General features: G+C 38.0%; 1 protein-coding gene across 1 annotated transcript in view; it reads left to right on the top strand.

Annotated features, from left to right (window-relative positions):
• Positions 1 to 19,325, top strand: part of USH2A (usherin) — a gene marked incomplete at both ends in the record, with an annotated part of 783,425 nt that overhangs the window by 389,159 nt on the left and 374,941 nt on the right. Inside the window, 3 exons of the mRNA XM_082834448.1 lie at positions 3,880 to 4,039; positions 5,605 to 5,776; positions 11,019 to 11,166. Of these exons, the coding sequence (XP_082690574.1) occupies positions 3,880 to 4,039; positions 5,605 to 5,776; positions 11,019 to 11,166 (480 nt within the window). The remainder of the gene's footprint in view (positions 1 to 3,879; positions 4,040 to 5,604; positions 5,777 to 11,018; positions 11,167 to 19,325) is intronic.

Raw genomic sequence — 19,325 nt, 5'->3', positions numbered from 1 at the left:
CCCAGCACCCAGAGTGATATTCACAAAATCTATATCTGACTGCTCTGTTCAAAATCTTCTTGCGGCTTCCTTAAGAAGGTTATCTCAGATTAAAACCCAAAATCCATACAAAGACTTATAAGGCTCATGTGATCAGGTCCCTTATTAATTGTCTGATGTCATCTCTTCTTTCTGCCTCTGCTCCAGCCTCACTGTCCTCCTTGCCATGTCCATTCTGGGGATGTTCCTCCTTTCAAGTCTTTGCTATCCTTGTTTCCTCTCCTGGAATGGTCCTTTGCTTAAAATCCCCACAACTTTTACCCTCACTCCTTCCAAGTCTTTGCCAAAAATATCATCTTGCTGCTGTGGCCTCCAGTGTTTCTTGCCTTTCTTTTTCTTTCAGTTTTATTGACATATACTTGATATACAGTACTTCATGAGTTTAAGGTATACAGCATAATGGCTTGACTTACAGGTATTGCAAAATGATTATGACAATAAATTAGTTAACACCGCTGACTCTTGCCTTTAAAATTACTGAGGCCTCCTGATTGTTCTCTCTCTGTTCTTTGTTTTCTGTGGCACTTTTCATATTTTATAGCAGGAACAGCCTTAAACCCTGGTCAACATTCAATTTAAAGCCACTTTTTTTATTGGCGTATAATGGTTTTACAATGTTGTGTTGGTTTCTGCTGTACATTGAAGTGAATCAGCTATATGTATACATATATCCCCTCCCTCTCGGACCTCCCTCCCACCCCACCCCTATCCCACCCATCCCCTATCCCACCCATGTAGGTTGTCACAGAGCACCGAGCCGAGCTTCCTGTGCTTTATAGTGGTTCCCACTAGCTATCTGTTTTACACATGGTGGTGTATATATGTCAGTCCTAATCTCCAATTCATTCCACCCTCCCCGTCCCCCCCACGTCCACATGTCTGTTCTCTACGTCTGCATCTCTATTCCTGCCCTGGAAGTAGGTTCATCTGTACCATTTTTCTAGATTCCACATATATGCATTAATATATGATATTTGTTTTTCTCTTTCTGGCTGACTTCACTCTGTATCTCCGAAAGTGCAACAACTTGCTCACCCATAAGCAGTCTGGGGTAAACCCTAACTATGAATGAGGACTTGACAAGATTTGGTATTTTCTACTTCAATCCTGGGTCACCAGTCATACTGGCGCTCTCTAGCAACATGGCCCTTCTAAGCATGCTCACTTCCTCATCCTGGTCTCCCCCAGTCCTGACTGTCATATACATGGGTGCTTCCCAATCTATGGAGGAGCTTATTTTGTCAGAGTAGAGTCCCGGCACAGACAGTAATCCTGGAACTAATACAGGAAGATACTCCCATTCTGGGTGAGTTTAGGAGTAGATATTCTGCGTGAGTTTAGGAGTTCCTTGATTAAGGTCACCTTCAAAGCATGGAGGCTGTAGTGTAAAAGAGAATGGGGCATTCTATGATAAGGTGATACTTGATATGGTGATACTATGATGATGCTTTCTGACCCCACCAGCTCAAGATAACTAAGGACTCCCAGATATGCAAGTCTGCCCCACATACGGGTAAGGCTCAGGCCACCTTTGAACGCTACGACTTCTTCACCACCTGCAAATTAGGTAGCCAGATCCCTGCCTCCACAAGCTAGAATGCAAGAAAGCAAGAAAACTGCCCACCACAAAGAGTTCACTGGCAAAAGAGCATTGTAGCATGCAGTCAGGTTTGCAGCTGACCAAGACACTCTGGTATGGCTGGGAGAGATTCTCATGTAAAATATTCCAGAGTCACTTGGAATCAGCCCCATGGAATACAATTTCTTGCTGGGGCATGTCCTTTCAGAGAAGATTGTTGTATTCTCATGTTCAAATACTACAGCTTTTCCCTAGTTGCACTGACTTACCCATCTGGGATTCCCCCTTTCCCCTAGGCTCTGTGTCCTCCTTGGTTTTGCTCCTGAAACTGGCTTTTGAGTCAAATCCCCAGCTTCCCTTTCTCAGGAATGCAAGGAATTCAGACAAGTGGGAGGGACGAGAGGCTACAGTCACCAAGTTCCTGAGAATCAGAAGGAGAAGATGACGAAAACAAGGAAATGACAGATATAACATGTTAGCATATTAACACATTATAGTTTTGGCCAAGATTGGACCTGCTAGTAGGACATGTTTTGTGCCTGAAGTTATCCCACAGTAAATAATAGTTTGCTCTCTTTGTAGCATCTGAGGCCACTGTTCTCATGATTTTTAACTTTATAAGTTTCATAGAATGTTTCTCCAAATGAAAGTAGCCCAGTTCTGTCTGATTTGCGCACACAGGGTGTAGCTGTTCCTGCCATCTCTCAGAAGTCCCTGGCAAGCCCAAAGTTTTAACACCAACTTCAAAGTGTCCTTATAACTTATCTTCTGACCCCATTGCCTGAGGGTGCCCCCCCTTAACTTGATACCATCAAGTACTTGTAGGATAAAGTTGTGAAGCAAACAAGCCTTAATCAAAGCATTGCAAGTCTCTTCTTGATAATCACCTTTTGTTCTAGAGTAACTATATTTAGTGTAAAAAATGTTTTTGCCTTTCTTCTGATGGCCTACATGTTTAACCAATTGATTATACTTTGCATGAAAATCAAAGTGTTCTCTTCCCAGTTTACTTTTGCTGTCAGTGCAGTGCAGTATCTATGTCCCTGAATTAGGCTGCATTTCATTCATCTTTTAAACATGAAATTGTAATGGTTCAAGGTTAATGATCTTTAAAGAAGATGTGTTGCTTACATTGTAACTACCTTATTTCAAAAGTATTCCAGAAAATAATGATTATTTCTAGTAGTATAAAAATGTGACTGATGTTTAAATCTTGGTAAAGTTGACTGAACTTCGCTTAGATTCATTCAACAAGCTAATTATTGTGTACCTTTATAAAAGAAGTGTTTGGGGTATTTTCGAATTAAGTTAGTAAATTACAGATTAGTTTCTTTTAACACAAGGGAATATGGTATCCATTAGAGAGGCAGATAGGTATAAAGTACCAGGGAAGTTCAGGGGAGGGAGAGATTATGCTGGCTAGGGTACTAACCCACTCTCTTGATCAACTATACCTAGCTCAACTATATCTAGATCATCTCATTCATTAATTCTTTCTTCATTTATTCAAACATATATTCGAACCTACAATGCTCCAGACATTGTGCTAGATATTGAGGATGCGAAATGAATATAGCACCATTGCTTCCTTTACAGTGTCCAGTCTGATGGATCAGATAGTCATGGAAACAAATCATTATGACACAGGGTTGTAAGCGCTATGCCAAAGCATGTGCGAAACCCTGGGAGACAAAGGAGAGGATGATAGTTCCACCTTGTGCCAGGGGTCACGGCCCAGTGCGTTTGGGAAATCTTAAGAAAGAAATTGTCATTTGCACTGAGCCTGGACAACTTGAAGGTCAAATAATACGTAGTTGGTCAGGTGGACAGGAGAAGAAAAAAATTCAACAAAAGGAATTACAAGAGCAAAGTCACTCTTATAAGCTATCTATTTGCATTTCAAAAGCCAGAACTGTTGTCTTCAAATATGTCTTTAAAATAATTTAAATGTCTCATTTAGTTTTGAACAGAGCCCTTGAACTAACTCTAAACTCAGAAAATGATTTACCTGGTCGCAGACAATCAAGAAAACAGTCAAATTTGTTAAAAGAAAAAGTTTGACTGACACTTCTCTATTTACAACTGACCATAGTATGTTTAAAGGATAAAACAGCCTATATTTTATTGCTATTGATTTGTATGTCTATTGAGTGTTACTTTAAACTTTAACAGTTCTAAGAAGTAGGAAAGTAGAGAATAAGTGAGATCTCCTGAATCAAAATTATGATGGTAAATACATTCTTGTTTCCTCCACCCCCTAGATTTAGTGGCCTTTACGCCCCACCAGTTTCTACTCAGTGCTTGCACATGTGTGGGATGTACAAACAGTTCCGTGGTCATACTGTACACGGCACAGCTGCCACCAGACCATGTGGATCCCCCAATTCTGACCGTCCTGGATTCTAGAACTATATCCGTACAGTAAGTAGAAATGTTGTCACTGTCACACACTGGTTCATGCAAGAATCCCAGTGAGTTCAATCAAGGGAAGGGTTTGTGACATAAAATTAATTTTATTGTGATTAAATGCATAGAGGTGATTAGTTCAGTGGTTCTGGGAACCTTTGATTATCACTTGCCAACTTAATTTCCATTTTGTCTTTATGCAATCAGGCTGAGCTACACATGTATGCAGATTCTGTACAAACTTCAATAAGGGAAAAACTGACCACTTACTTACCTTGGGCTTTTTATATGTGAGGCATTATTTGCAATGTTTTGGAATTAGAGAGCACAATTATATTTCTTCTTCTTTTTTTTTTTTTTTTTTTTTTTTTTTTTGTGGTACGCGGGCCTCTCACTGCTGTGGCCTCTCCCGTTGCGGAGCACAGGCTCCAGACGTGCAGGCTCAGCGCCCATGGCTCACGGGTCCAGCTGCTCCACGGCATGTGGGATCTTCCCGGACCGGGGCACAAACCCGTGTCCCCTGCATCGGCAGGCGGACTCTCAACCACTGCGCCACCAGGGAAGCCCATATTTCTTCTTTTTGATTACAAACTAAGACTATCTTGTTCCCCAGCATTTGAAGTCAGAAAGAAGCTTTCGCATATTGGCACGTTCAGATTATTTTTGATATTACTGATCCATTTGCTAATACGTGAGGTACAAGGTATATTGCAGTACTGAATTAAAACTCAATAGACCTCTCTTCCCACTAGCTAATACTTGTTTACTTTCATCGCTCTTGGTCTCTGTTTTCTCATCGGTAAAAGAGTTTGAACTGAAGAAATTATGATATTCATTTAAGCTGAAAAACACTGATTTATATCCCATTGTTCCAGGTCTATACTCTTCCATTGGCTTTCACAGCGTCCCAAGCTGAGCCCACTTTATTTACCTTAAAAGATTTCCCACTATGATAATTATTTCTCAATTTACCAATTTCTGTCTGTTCCATGACTTGTCCTACTCATTCCCACTGACACTTTGTAACCCTCATCTGGAATATTTTTCCTTCTGCCTACCAATTCCCATCCATCTATCAAGTATACAATCGTTATGTATCCAGGCAATGTGTCACCTCATTCAAGAAGTCTTATCTGAGTACTTCAGCCTTTCCAATCTCAGCTTTTCTTCTATAGTTGCATATTACCTCTATGTTAGATTGCTGCATTTCTCAAGACAATTATGGCTTGAAAAGTATGCAATTATCTCTCCCTCTCATTTCTCAGAAGTTCTCAGTACTTTTCCCAATTTTTGTTCTATGGCTTAAGCTCAAAATCAAGTGCTCACTCATACATTTTTGTATTATTAGCTAATTAAAAATATAAATAACTAGAGAGCAGGTACTATGTCATATTTTTATACCATTCAGAATAGACATTTAATGACTACTTGGGTTTTTTAAGTGAATCACTTTTGAGCTCTCAGTGTGTTTCTTTACAGTGGCATAAATCCAAGTTCATATGTGTCCTTTAAAAATCCCGCGCATTTCAGATTGGACTTGAAGGTATGATGATACTAATGCTATATTTTTTCATTCCCAGGTGGAAACAACCAAGAAAAGTAAACGGAATTCTAGAGCGCTATATACTATATATTTCAAATCACACGCATGATTTTACAATTTGGGATGTCATCTATAATAGTACAGAACTTTTTCAGGATCATGTGCTGCAGTACCTTTTCCCTGGTAATAAATACTTCATCAAGCTGGGAGTAAGTTCACTTTACTTTTATCAGTTTCTCTGTCCCCATCATTCCCCTTGCTGCTTCCCTTTCTTTTGTCTCATCTTCTCTCCATGCCTCACTTAAAACAAAACAAAACAAAATTCTCTTGTATTGCTATTTACACTGAAATTTCACTTCAAATACAAGGTGAAAATTCTGCTGATCTGATACCTACATATTTATTTTATATTATGCCAAACAATAGAATAACCATCTGAATCAGTAGGTTTTTCCAAATCTAATTTGGGATTATCAGAAATTATTTCTTTTTTATTGTTTGTAGAATGTCATAATTGTTGAGGGCTTTTTAGAAAATGCTTGGATTAATAAAGTTATTTCCCCATGGGGCTTGTATTCATTTGAAAAGCAATGTGCAGTATGAAAATATAGGTCTTATATTTTTAAATGAAGGTTTACATGACCCCCAAATATTCTTGATTATTATTATATCCTGGTTCACGTTACACTTCTGTCTCAAAAGAACAGTCACTTAATAAAACCCTAGAATCAACACGGTTTAGACAGGCGATAGCATTTTTTAATGCAAAATAGCACGTTTACACAAAGGTCTTTTAAAAGACCTTGATATTACCGTGGAATTTATACTCAGTAGTTCCTTTTGTTTTTTGATAAAATATAATCTTTTTTAAGTTTAATAGCACATCTGAAAATAACTGAATATAAACATGAGATTGTCCCTATTTGTTTTAAACACACTCTTCATTTTATAGTAATACCTATATAAGGATATTTGCTTTGATAAATGCCATAGAAAATATTCTGCTCTTGATTATGAATAAATTTACATTTATGTAGACACTGTGTATGCATTCATTTCACTTAACATGCTCTTGAATGCTCTAAATATTATACCACAAGAAAATAAACTACATTCAACTGTTGCTGTCTGACCTGACACCATCAAACAAGGGCAATCAGACAATGTTAAAAATCCTGTTCAGAACTGGCTTCAAGTGCCTAGGTGTTCAGCGCGCAGATGGGTTTCTGAATCAGCGATTGGATTACTTACCTTTATTACCCAAGATATAAGAAGTGTATGAACTTGCTTTTCAAAAGCTAATACAGAAATCCACACTATTTTCAAAACAGTGGTGATATCAAAATAAGAAAAGTCCCTATGGTTTAGAAGCAACTAAAATTAAACAGAAATTGTGTCGCTCTTGGTTTGGATTAGAAGGAAGCAGAGGATAGGAGACAAATTTCTACTTCCAAGGTGATTTTTAGGATATTCTGCGCAGTCAATGAAAATTCACCTGAATCTCCTATGTTTTATAAATCTGTAATACCTTGAAAAATAAATACCACTAGATTGGGAGTCTGCTCTCTTGAGTTTTAATTCAGATTTTGCCACTAACTGAATGACCTAAGACAAATTCACTTAATTGCACTGAGTCTTAGGTTCTTCAAGCCTAAAAGTAAGACTTCGAATTAAATGATTTTTAATGTCTCTTTGAGCCCTAAAATTCTATGATGCTAAAAAGGTGACCCCAAATAATATTTTGTGAAGTCAAAGGAGACCTGTCAGCCACTGAATGATGTTGGTGCAGGATGTCATAAAGACGTGGACGTCTTTGTCCCAACTCTTGTTAGGGAAGTAAATCTTGTTAGGGAAGTATTATTTTTGATTTCACTGTATTTGTTAGGGCAGAAAATACACTGATACATCTTCAGGAAGTATTCAACTAAAAGGTTTTTTACTTTAACTCTGTTAACCCATAAATTTAATGAACCAGAACGTTTTAGGTTCATCTTGGTTAATTGAGGAACTCGTGTATATTTACAGTTTCAACATAGTAACTGGCTTTCAAGGTCATGAGATTAATAGGTGGAGATCAGGTTCTCAGCCACGTGGAGTTGCCTCTTAGCATGCTAAGTGCTAAGGAACAAAACATACAGATAACAAAGCATTTAGGCAGGCATTAGAGAAAAATACATGGGCATGCCATATGATTTACTCCAGACTGGAGCAGGTATGTTACTTCATATGGTTTCGTGTAATTTCCCCTGTTGCCTGCATTAGAAACTCCTAAAGGGTAGAGACTGCATATATCGGCGGAGTGAAACAAGGTGTCCGGAAACTGGAAGCTCGCAAACAGTTCTTGAAAGAATGAATGAATGAGTGAACACTGAGTACATTTATTTCATAAAGAATCTGAGACTTCCGATGTGAATCAAATAACTTGCTGTAAAATGTCAGAGTTAGGGACTGTGTGGTTCAAAATACAAGCTCTTTGTCCTAGAAGAAACAGTATAATATTTTGTTCCACTCAACAAATGGTATTGCAAAGTGTGGTAGCTCCTGGTTAAGATAATAAGCCAGCAATTAAATAAGGAAGCTTGTAAGACAGGTATCGAGATATGTATGGTTTGATAATATTCATATTACTTTGATAGTTTGATAAATTCATATTAAAAATATTCACATTTGCCTCTTAATGAATGTTAAGTATATTTCCTGGAAAGGTTCTTGGAACTGATGAGCTTTAAATTTTCTAAAGATCATTTCTAGATAACCTGGCCTTGTTCTTTTTCTTCATACTTTAAAAATATGCTGCGTTCTTAACATCATCAGACGCTACTTATCTGAAAACAACCTCTTAGAAAAGAGAATGCTAGTTTTAGATGTTCTTAATAGTCATGATTTCAAAAATAATTGATACGCTTTAATTAGTTATGCATTTTACTGTACCAAAATTGAATCTCCTATTTGGACCGGTTACTCATCACTTCAGGGTGGTAGTATGACTTCTCAGTTTAAAACAGTATATTTGTAATTGATAAAAGCTATACCCAGAAGCAACTTTAAGAACATTTATTACCTTATTGAAGGAACTAAGATACTCACCCCACTCACCTAGCGCCTCTAAATGCATACAAAAAGAACGTGGGAAAAAAAGAACAAAATAAAATATCTTGCAGGTAATTCTGTTGTTTCAGCAACCCCTTTGTAAATTCGGGTTCATTTACAAGGAAACTTCTCTCATAAACTCCTTGGACCCTTAAAAGGCTTTTTATCAAGTTGCTAGTTTATGGGTCTTCCATGACACAGCCCAACAAACAGTCCTTCCAAACCAGAGGATGTCTTTATTTATTCCAGAATTCCCCATCCCATAAAATTCTCAAAACGAAGCAAATTTTAATTCACGCTCTGTTTTAAAAAATACATAGTGAAATGTCACATAGTACATACAGTATTTCTCTGGGAGAGATGGCGGGGGGGAATTCTTAGGCCACAAATAAGAAAAACAGTAGTGACAAAGAGGCTATCAGAATTACATCCCAGTGTGGTTTGAGTTTCAGCATAACATGCTGCAACATTTTTCCCCTCCTAAGGAAAAAAAAGTCTATGAAATGCCAGTGGATGGATTTATCTGTCTCTAAGGACTGGAAAGTATGCTCCTTTGAGCATTTTCCTTCGATAATTCAGCTGTCTCACACAGCCTCTTTTCCTGCCACGTTTTCTGGTGGACTTTTAGCACGTTGGAAATTTTTTTTTTTTTTAATTCTTCTGTTTTAACGTTCAGGTAGTTATTTCTTGGGCTAATAGCAACATGTCCTAGGGCTTCGAATCAGGAGCTCAATTGATTTCTCCTTATTTGCCAAGATTCTGTTCTCAGGAGGAGTATGGTTTATCTCTTACAGAGATATGCACATGCCACAGCTGAGCATTAGAGGAAACCCGCAGAGGTTAATTAGGTCCCCAATCTTAATGCAGTTTCATGCCCAGGCCACAGTGTAGCCCATCTGAAACTTGCTTACGCTGAGAAATTATCCTGAAGACATGGGTTACTGTTGTCTTCTTACAATAAGAGGTAAAACTGATCTCCGAGTCTACGGACCATTTATTGTTACTTAGAGGGAAGAATTTGAAGCTCTTTTGCAGCAACTTTACAAGTAGTATACTTCAGTATAAGAAAATACCTTTAAAATCAGTCAGCTCTCTTCTATCTTTAGGAAAAAGAATACTAACTGCTTTAAGTATCAAAAGGTCATTCCTTCAGTATCAAACTGGAAAGCTTGGTACAGGCCCGAAAAAATAGAGAGGGCTTTCGGTGTTTTACTATTAGTCATATCTACCTTCCATGAAAATGAACTGAATAACTGCCTGCCTTTTCCATTGTCCTAGGATTTCGCTTCATTTTCTTAATGCTCGTGGAAAAATGTAGTGCTTTTTGAAAGATCTTTACATCTTATTGTGTAAATTACAGTTGTAACTTAAAGAGGTACTGAGCAAAGCTTCAGCGTCGTTTTCAAATAGCTGCATTATATAAAGACAGAATTGCTGATATTTACTAGCAGACATAGGCTGGAAAAACTGTGTGCATGTCTCAATTTCCTGGAGAAGTGCTTATCTCATATGTTAGGTAGGGGTGATATTGTCCTCACATGCTGAAACATTTATTTGGAATTGTTGGCAGTTTATGATGAAAATGTACACAGAAGTTTCTGAATATCCCTAATAGCCATGAATCCATTTCTGGAACCCTCCCTCCTTTGGGAATTTGGGGGTTCTGTGAGCATTTTAAGTTTGTTGGCCACGTATTGAAGCTCAGTTCCCCCGGCACGTAAGTAAATGACTTGACCCTTAAAGCCAGTAAATAGTTCACTCAACAACTGCTTTGTTGTCAATTTATGGGAAGTATTGTTTTATTCCATTTCACATTGTGTTCTGCTTTAAACGTATTGCTCACGCTACAGTAAGTAGAAAGCGATTATATTTTCTGTGCTCTTTTTTTTTTTTCCTAGAAATCACTTGTTTTGTCCTGAAGTAGTCTTCAATCTCTAGTACTTTTCTCATATGGTGTACACAGTTGTGTGTGTGTGTGTGTGTGTGTGTGTGTGTGTGTGTGTGTGTGTGTGTGTTCATTCGAAGAACCTTTGTGTGAGGATAATTTCATCGTGGCTATTCACACAGTCAATATATGCCCCATCTCTAGGCTCTAACTTAGGATGTATTCATAATCCATATATTCTTTCATTCTGGGTTATTGCTTGATTGTTGGAGATGGATGTCTCGTGTCCTAAAAAGCAAACAAATTAAATGTCAAACCTCAGCAATGAAACAAATTTATTTGGGGGGTGGGAGGTTAAAAAAGAGAGCATTATTTTAAAGGATCTGGAACTCTTCATGGTGAACTCTCTTTCTTCAATGCTCATCTAAACTTTGGGGCCCCAAAGTGAAATGTGCTCTTTTTGTCTCTCTGTCCAGGCTTGCACCGGGGGTGGATGCACGGTGAGTGAGGCCAGCCAGGCCCTGACTGAGGAGAGGGCCCCCGAAGGCGTGCCAGCCCCCAAAGTGCACCCGGATTCACCTCACTCCTTTAACATCTCCTGGACTGAGCCTGAATATCCAAATGGTAAGTGAACTCTTTTAGCCTCAAGTTAAAAAGATGATTAGCAAAGGTAAATTAATATTCTAAATGGCAGCTTATATGTGGTGCTTAATTTTTAATGATCATTTTAGCACATAAAATACCTGAGATAGTATCATTGTCTGTAGTTTGGGAGATTGTGGTTTTTAGGTTAACATACAATTTTGGTGGCTCAAAAGTGCTCCCTTTTGATAGTTCTTATGTACTGCATCTTATGGTTTAATATGTTCTGGGAGAGGTGAAGAGAACAAACCGGGATTCCCAAAGAATGGCCTTGTGAGAGTGACGTTATATTTTCAATGACTTTTTGTTTTTGACTGTTATTCATTCTTTCTTAGAGAAGTAGGGAGATAGAAAGTTCGTACACATACTGTATTTCAAACTGCTTTTGCTTTAATAAGTTTATCTTAAAAGGGACCATTTGGCACTCTGTATTTTTAATATGTTATTTATAAATAGTTCAGCATGCATACATTAAATATATATTCATTTATTCTTGTTTAACTTGAAATGGATTGTATATATTTCTAAGTGATATGTGTATATATACACATATATATATGTCTTTGAATAGTTTAGAGAGTTAGGTTAGCCAGTTAAAGTTTGCTAAAATAAAATCTCATAAAGAATTTGTAGTAACTTGTAGTAACTTATTCATTTACTGGAAATATCTTTAAGTTCCATATAACATAGTGTCATTTTTCCACAGTGGTCAAGCTTACATCACATCAAATTTTGTTCCTCTTTAAGACAAATATCAAAAAGACTTTTAATATCATAGAAACTGTTTTAGGAAACTCATTACTGAAAACTGAAATGGCCTCTTTTAGCATAGCCAGAAAGAATGAAAGAAGAAGAATTACAATTTTATTAGTTTGTCTTATGTTTACTATGATATTAATTACTCCAGTCATCTCATTTTAATTGAACTTTTGGCAAATGCATGAGATATATTTGAGGTAAGGGAGAGTGATCTAGTAATTACAGTGAGTGATTATCTCTGCTATTGAAGTTATCCCTGAACTATTACAAATTTCCTAGTAAAAAATAAATGGATAGCTATTTGATACTTAAACAGTCAACAATCTTGTCATACTTTGTGCTCCACAAAGGAACCTAGTCTGTAGGTGGCAATGAAAATGCGAATGATTTATTTCAGTTGGATTGCTCTTAACTGCTGTTACATGATTTGTTTAGTAGACATTTCCCTTCATCCTAATCAGTAGTTGTAACTATAACTGCCCCCAGAATCCTAGGTGGACGAAAGAAATACTTTCGACATTTCAAAGAATCTTTGTGTATTATGTGTTATATATTTACAAGCAGCTTTAAAATATATTCATTGAACCATAAGAATTTGGGAGATTTAGAAGATTGGTGTTAACACGTTCATTTATTCTAACGTCTTGTGTTTAATCACATCAGAGTTTTCAGAATTTTTACTGTGGGGCAATGGTTAGACATTTTTTAAGTAATAGTTTCATTAAAAAAAAAAAAACAACTTTCTTTTCTTCATTACTTCTCTCGCCACTTTCCTCAGATATTCCAGTGTTCAGTTTCTATCCTCCATTGCCTAGAGGAGGATCTGATCGTTGGATGTTTATCTTGTCACTTCATCTGTTTTCAAAGCTCCCATACTTCCCTCTAAAAACCCAAAGCATAAAGTCCAGATTCTTTAGTCAGGCATTCACATCAGCCCCAACTTGTGACTCGATCTGCACTGACATAGCCTTGTAACACACTTTCCTTTTTAGCCTCCTGAAATACTTATGGCTTGGTGCAGGGTTGAAAAACATGAGTATGGAGTCAAATAGGCCTAGAGTCAAATCTTATCTCTGATGAGCAGTAACTGTGTTACTCTGGAAAATTTACTAAATGCCATGAACCCCAGTTTCCTTGGATTATAAAATTGGAGTTAACGATCCCTACCATCTCTCCAAATCTAACTCATTCCTCAGGACTAAATGTTAAGCCTCTTATTTTATGAAATCATTTCACTCTTTCTTGAGTGTAAGTCAAGCTTCCTCTCTTCTCTTGACCATATATCCTCTTCCTATGCCATCATCATGACATGTACTTCATTCATCCTTGGCCCAAATTTATTTGGGTACATGTCAAACATGCCCACCAGATGATAAGGACCACAAATCATTTATTTCTCTTTTCCTTCATGGAGCCTAACTCAGTGGAGTAGTTTCTGCTGATACCTAATAATACTTAATTTATTTAGTTGTGTCTTGTGAAAATTTCATTCAATCCTTAGTGTATATATTGTAGAGTCCTGACTCTTTAATGATACCAACAGAGAGGATAGAAGTAGTTACAGGCCAGATCCTGGGATATGTTTGTTTGACATGTATTTGTTTCTGAAATATATTTGTTCAGCTGTGTGGGGTCTGGGACTAGGTGGGGTTTTTTTTGGAGTTTGGATTTTGCATTTGACTTAAGAATTTTTAATTTTCTCTTCTTGAGTATGCCTAGTTCGAATTTAATGGAACTAGGCCCATATTACAGTACAGCTGCACTGTGGTTGCTTTCTAATTTCTGAATATGCTGCGGAAGAGTAATACAATTGGAAAATAAGATAGGTTTCAGCCTTATATTACTACAGATACCCTTTCAAATGATTTTAAATTGTGTTTCTCAAACATATCTGATTATTAGAACCATCTTGGGAGCACTGATTAAAGGAGTAGATTCTAGTGCTCCAACCAAAGACCTGAATAATCATAATATCCCATTGACTTGGTTACCATCAAAATGCTGATGAGTATTGGGGGATTTCCCTGGCGATCCAGTGGTTAAGACTCCACGCTTCCACTACAGGGGGCACGGGTTCGATCCCTGGTCAGGGAACTAAGATCCTGCATGCCGGGTGGCGAGGCCAAAAAATAAATAAATTTTAAAAATGCTGAAAGAGTATTAAATACACCCTCCAGGTGAGTCCTCCCTCCTTAGCATCCCTTCAGAAGATCCCCCCACAGATCTCTATTATATTTTAAACTCAACATATCCAAGCTGTTTCTCCTGATGCTCTCTTCCCCTCTACCGGCCCTTTCTCCTGTGTTTCCCCTCTCCTTGATTAGCACCACCCAGTAGTACCACCAGAAACCTGGGAGGCACTTTTTTTTTTTTTTTGCGGTACGCGGGCCTCTCACAGCTGTGGCCTCTCCCACTGCAGAACACAGGCTCCGGACGCGCAGGCTCAGCGGCCATGGCTCACGGGCCCAGCCGCTCCACGGCACGTGGGATCTTCCCGGACCGGGGCACGAACCCGCATCCCCTGCATCAGCAGGCGGACTCTCAACCACTGCTCCACTAGGGAAGCCCTGGGAGGCACTCTTGAGTTCAGTTCTTACTCACCCCTGATTTTTCGTTAACTGTACTCCTCTAATGAAGGCCCGTAGTATTTCTTACCCAGATAACTTCAAGAGCCTCCTCATGCCCTACAAAAATTGAATGTGTTCATTCAAAATACACTTTTGATGACCCACTAGGTGCCATCATTCTGAGGATACCAAGATGAATTTGCCCAATTCTTGATCTTAAGAGGACCAGAGAGTTCCTTAGGAGAAACGTCCATGTAACCAAATAATAACGAGGTAGGCATGTGTACAAGGTGCCAAGTGTATGGAGAAGAAGCAACCTGAGGATGTGGGAATGTCTTCCCTCTGGGTCTTTATTAAGATGTAGCAGGTCCAGAGGTATTTACGCATTTAGACTGTGGTATTCTGTAAGGGGTACTGATTGTCTGGTTTTGTACACTCTAGGCTCCAAAATCTTGACTCTTAGTCAGCTATATACATAAAGGATTATTTCATTAGGACCTTATAAACATGAAAAAAAAATGTTGAGAAACAGTAAACCCACTTTCTATAAGAAGTATTTCCAAATGCATACCTAGATGTGACAAAATATGAAAGGTATAAAAGGTTCATATATAAACATCCACTTGTTGCCTATCAAGCAATTGGGAACCTGTAGCCAGCATGGTATAGGAAACAGGCTCTCTGCTTTATAACTGGTTCGGATTTAAACTATCAGCTCCTACTCATTAAACTTGGGATAATCTTTTTTTTTTAATGTTTTTTTTTAAATTTATTTTTGGCTGCGTTGGGTCTTCGTTGCTGCGCGCGGGCTTTCTCTAGTTGTGGCGAGCGGGGGCTGCTCTTCGTTGCGATGCGCAGGCTTCTTATTGCGGTGGCTTCTCTTGTTGCAGGGAGTCTGGGGATACTCTTTACCCAGGGGCTAGGAGCTTGGCCTCTTGGTTTCCGATTCCTCTCTTTCCTTTGTTCCCCAACCTGCTCCTGCCCCACAGCTTGTGCTGGGTAGCTTGTTCTTTGCTTCAGGACATGCTTCACATGCTCAGAGAATTTCTCCTGTTCTAGCATCTTTTGTTCAATGCTGTACCAGCAGCTCTAGTGCCTGACACATAATCGGTGCTCAGTTAAAAAATATGTTGATTATCACTGTCAAAAAAAGAAAAACACACAGAAAATAACAAGTGCTGGAGAGGACGTAGAGAAACTAGAATCCCTGTGCGTCGTTGGTGGGAATGCAAAATGGTGCAGCTGTTATGGGAAACAGTATGGAAAAATCTTCAAAACATTAAAAATAGAATTACTATATGATCCAGCAATCCCACTCCTGGGTATTTATCCAGAAGAACTGAAAACAGGATCTTGAAGAGATATTTGTGCACCCATGCTCATTGCAGAGTTATTCACAATAATCAAGAGATGGAAGCAACCCAAATGTCCATGGATAAATGAATGGATAAACAAAATGTTGTATATGTATACAATGGAATATTATTCCACCTTAAAAAAAAGAAGGAAATTGTCACATGTTACAGCATGGATGAACCTTGAGAACATTATATGAGTAAAATAAACCAGTCACAAAAAGACAGATCTGACATAATTCCATGTATACGTGGTATCTAAAGTAGTCAAACACAGGGAGACAGAATGTGGTTACCAGGGGCTAGGGGTTGGGAGTAAGGGGAGTGGAGAGTTTCTGTTCAGTGGATATAAAGTTTCAGTTTTGCAAGGTGAGAAAGTTCTAGAGATCTTGCCCAACAATGTGCTTATAGTTAACACTACTATACTGTATATTTAAAATGGTTAAGATGGTAAGTTTCATGTTATGTGTTTTTCGCCACAATGAAAAAAAAAAAAAAAGAGATGTAGGGAGGATGTAATAGAATGCAATAAACTTTAAAACCAGAAAAAAATCAAGGTTAAGGACTGTGTTAGGTTAAAACAAACAAAAATTTAAATTAGCAATCACAAAAAGATATATGCATAAAATATACATCTGTTAAAAAAGAGTGAGTTCATCTCTTTTTGTGCAACCTCCTTTTCTCACTTAACAATATGGTGGTAACATCTTTCCATGGCAGTTACGTGTAGCTCAACTTCATTCTTTGGAAAGGCAGTGTAAACTCCCACTGAGTGAAACCACAGCTTATGTGATCCATCTTTTATTGATGGACACTTAAGTTTTCATGATTTTGCTATTCTAAAGAATGCTGCTTGCCATGCATTGCCTTAGTCTGCCAAGTACTGGGTCATTATCACTTGATTAACACCTAAGGCTTTGCTTCCTTCAAATATGCCCTGCTTAATCCTGGTGACTTGCTTCACACACCTGCAAAAATGGTGGTGTGACGCTCCACCTTTGTTTCCCTACTCAAGAGTCCTTCGCATCCACATTCCCTCTGGGAAAGGTGTTCGTGGCAGGCTGCAATTTCAGGCAGGATTTTAAAACCTCCGAAAAGAGCTACTTTTTAGGTCCAAGGTGGATAAGAACCCTTTATTCTGTAGGACCTTGGCTCTTCCTTTGTCATACCATTAGCCAGCAATGAGAAGCAGCACAAAGGATTACTGTCTAAGAAATGTGTGACCTGTATTGTGTAGATTACAATTGCATAATTAGAATTACGCTTTTGAGAGCTTCCAAATTCTCACGAGCTTTATCTCCTTTCAGAAGCTTTGGCCTTAGAAGCTGGAAATGTGATTATTCCTCCCACTTGAGGTCTACTTTGCTAAAATCAGCATAGATATCCGACTCCACCAAACTTATTCCTCCTTGTCTAGCATAATATTTAGTAACATTTTAAACTAATTAGAATATATATATATTTAAAATACTAACTAAAACTGTAAAATATGAAATTCTTATCCTTTATTAATAATTAGAATTTCTTGTAACTCTCCACTATCCTTACCTAAGTAAATTTACGTAAAATAGTTTCCCTGTTAGACTGTGACCCACATGAGGGCAGGGATTCTATATGCATTGTTTGCTGTTCTAGTCCCAGCATTTGGCAGGGTGCCAGTCATGGAGGAGATAAGTATTAGACAGCTGTTGGATGGATTAGTGTTTACTGATGCCAGGGACAATAATCAAATGGTAATTGTGTTGATGTGAGAAGCATAAGCCTATGCAATCATACAGTACACATAAATGCATATTTAGAGCATGTCATAATTATGTAATACAGGTGGGATGATTTCAAAGGCAGTGGAAAGGCATCTCCGTCTTGGCTTACTGAAGGCTCAAAGTACATACTTAGAGACTCAGTCATTTGGCAGACAATTTCCTCAGCCTGGTAATTCGTAGACGTTCTAAAGAGAGACAGCATGCCGAGCTGGATCTGCTTTGCGTGCCTCAGTGTGAAAGGCTATCTTGTTATAGCCGTCAGGATTTGCTAATGTCAGGATGGGCATGAGAGCTGGGCACCCGTTAGACAAGGGTCCCAGGGTCTCCTTGAGAAAGGAGAGAATACTTGAGGAGCCTGTGGAAACATTTTCCTAATTTAGCCTTTTGTATTGATCCAGGGTTGTGAGAATTCATACATGGATATGTACCAAGGAAGTGACAATAATTTCAGTAAGAACAGGAACATTTTAGGAAGTTGATTATTTTTGCAGACTTATACATAGTACCATGAAGACAACAGAACATTATTGAAAGAAAGTTTAGTTCAATTTTTTGAGCACATATATTATTTCAGGAATGGGTGGTAAACACACTAATTAACTGTAGACATTTATACACACTCTGTATATGCTGTCCTTCACCTTAAGAAAGGATCTAGAGAAATTTTTAGAATGTATGTACATGAAGGTGTATGTGTAAATACTAATTAAGTGCTCTACCCATGCAGAGAAAGAAATATTTGATTTTCTGCTAATACTAATAATAGTAGTAATAGTGATAGCTACAATTTATAACTATGTGCCAGGAGCTTTCAATCTCATAACTAGCCCAGGAAATAGGGACTGTTATTCCAACATTCAGATGTGGAAACTCAAATTTGTAAGTATTAAGCAACTTAATTACTCTAGGCAAGACAGCTAGTTAAGTAGGAACGTAATACAAAACAAGGTGTGAATGACTCAAAATGCATGATTTTATTCACTGTAATCCTCACCTCTCCTTTGTGCAGAAATGCTCGTAATGTAGGATTCCATGTAGCCATGTGAAAAAAAGATTTTTTTCAGACACTTTCATGGGTTCAGTGTCTCATTCTCAGTGCCGAGGTTCAACACTTCTAAGATCTCTGTCCTGATTTTTCTCTGGGTTTAAAGGAATAACTATTTTTTTTAACTTTTTATTTTGAACTAACTCTCTTTTTAAACAGTCAAAATGTGAATCTATTTTCTTTCCTGGAAACACTCAGATTTCCTAGAAGAAACAGATTATAGAATTCGGTGAATCACTTAGGAAAATGGCTTGACAGTTTGAAGCAAACCTTGTGTAACTTTTATGAAACACCTCCCATCCGTTTGTCAGGTAGAATTTCCCAAGCACATTCTTTTTTAGATTCCGTTGATTCCATTTTTAGGCAATCATAACAGTAATAAGGCATTCTCCCACGTTGTGAAAGCTGTGCTCTCTTTTCCTTTTTAATTGAAGGATCAAGTATTCACACAGGGAGATACCTGCCACATTCAATCATCATCCAGACCTTGGGGGGGAACCTCGGTTGACATTCACATTGCCACACTGGACTGGAAAAAACAAACAAATATGTTTGGAGCGTCTATATTCACTATGCGTGTTATTTTTATGACACAGCAAAGCACTGTTGTTTAATTCTTACAGCAAACAGAATTCTTCAATGTACATAGAGA

Source organism: Leucopleurus acutus (assembly GCF_964270905.1).
Source record: "Leucopleurus acutus genome assembly, chromosome: 2".
In the NCBI taxonomy this organism is placed as follows: Eukaryota; Metazoa; Chordata; class Mammalia; order Artiodactyla; family Delphinidae; genus Leucopleurus; species Leucopleurus acutus.
Note: the sequence above shows the minus strand (reverse complement) of the source record. Positions and strands in the feature narration are given on the sequence as shown.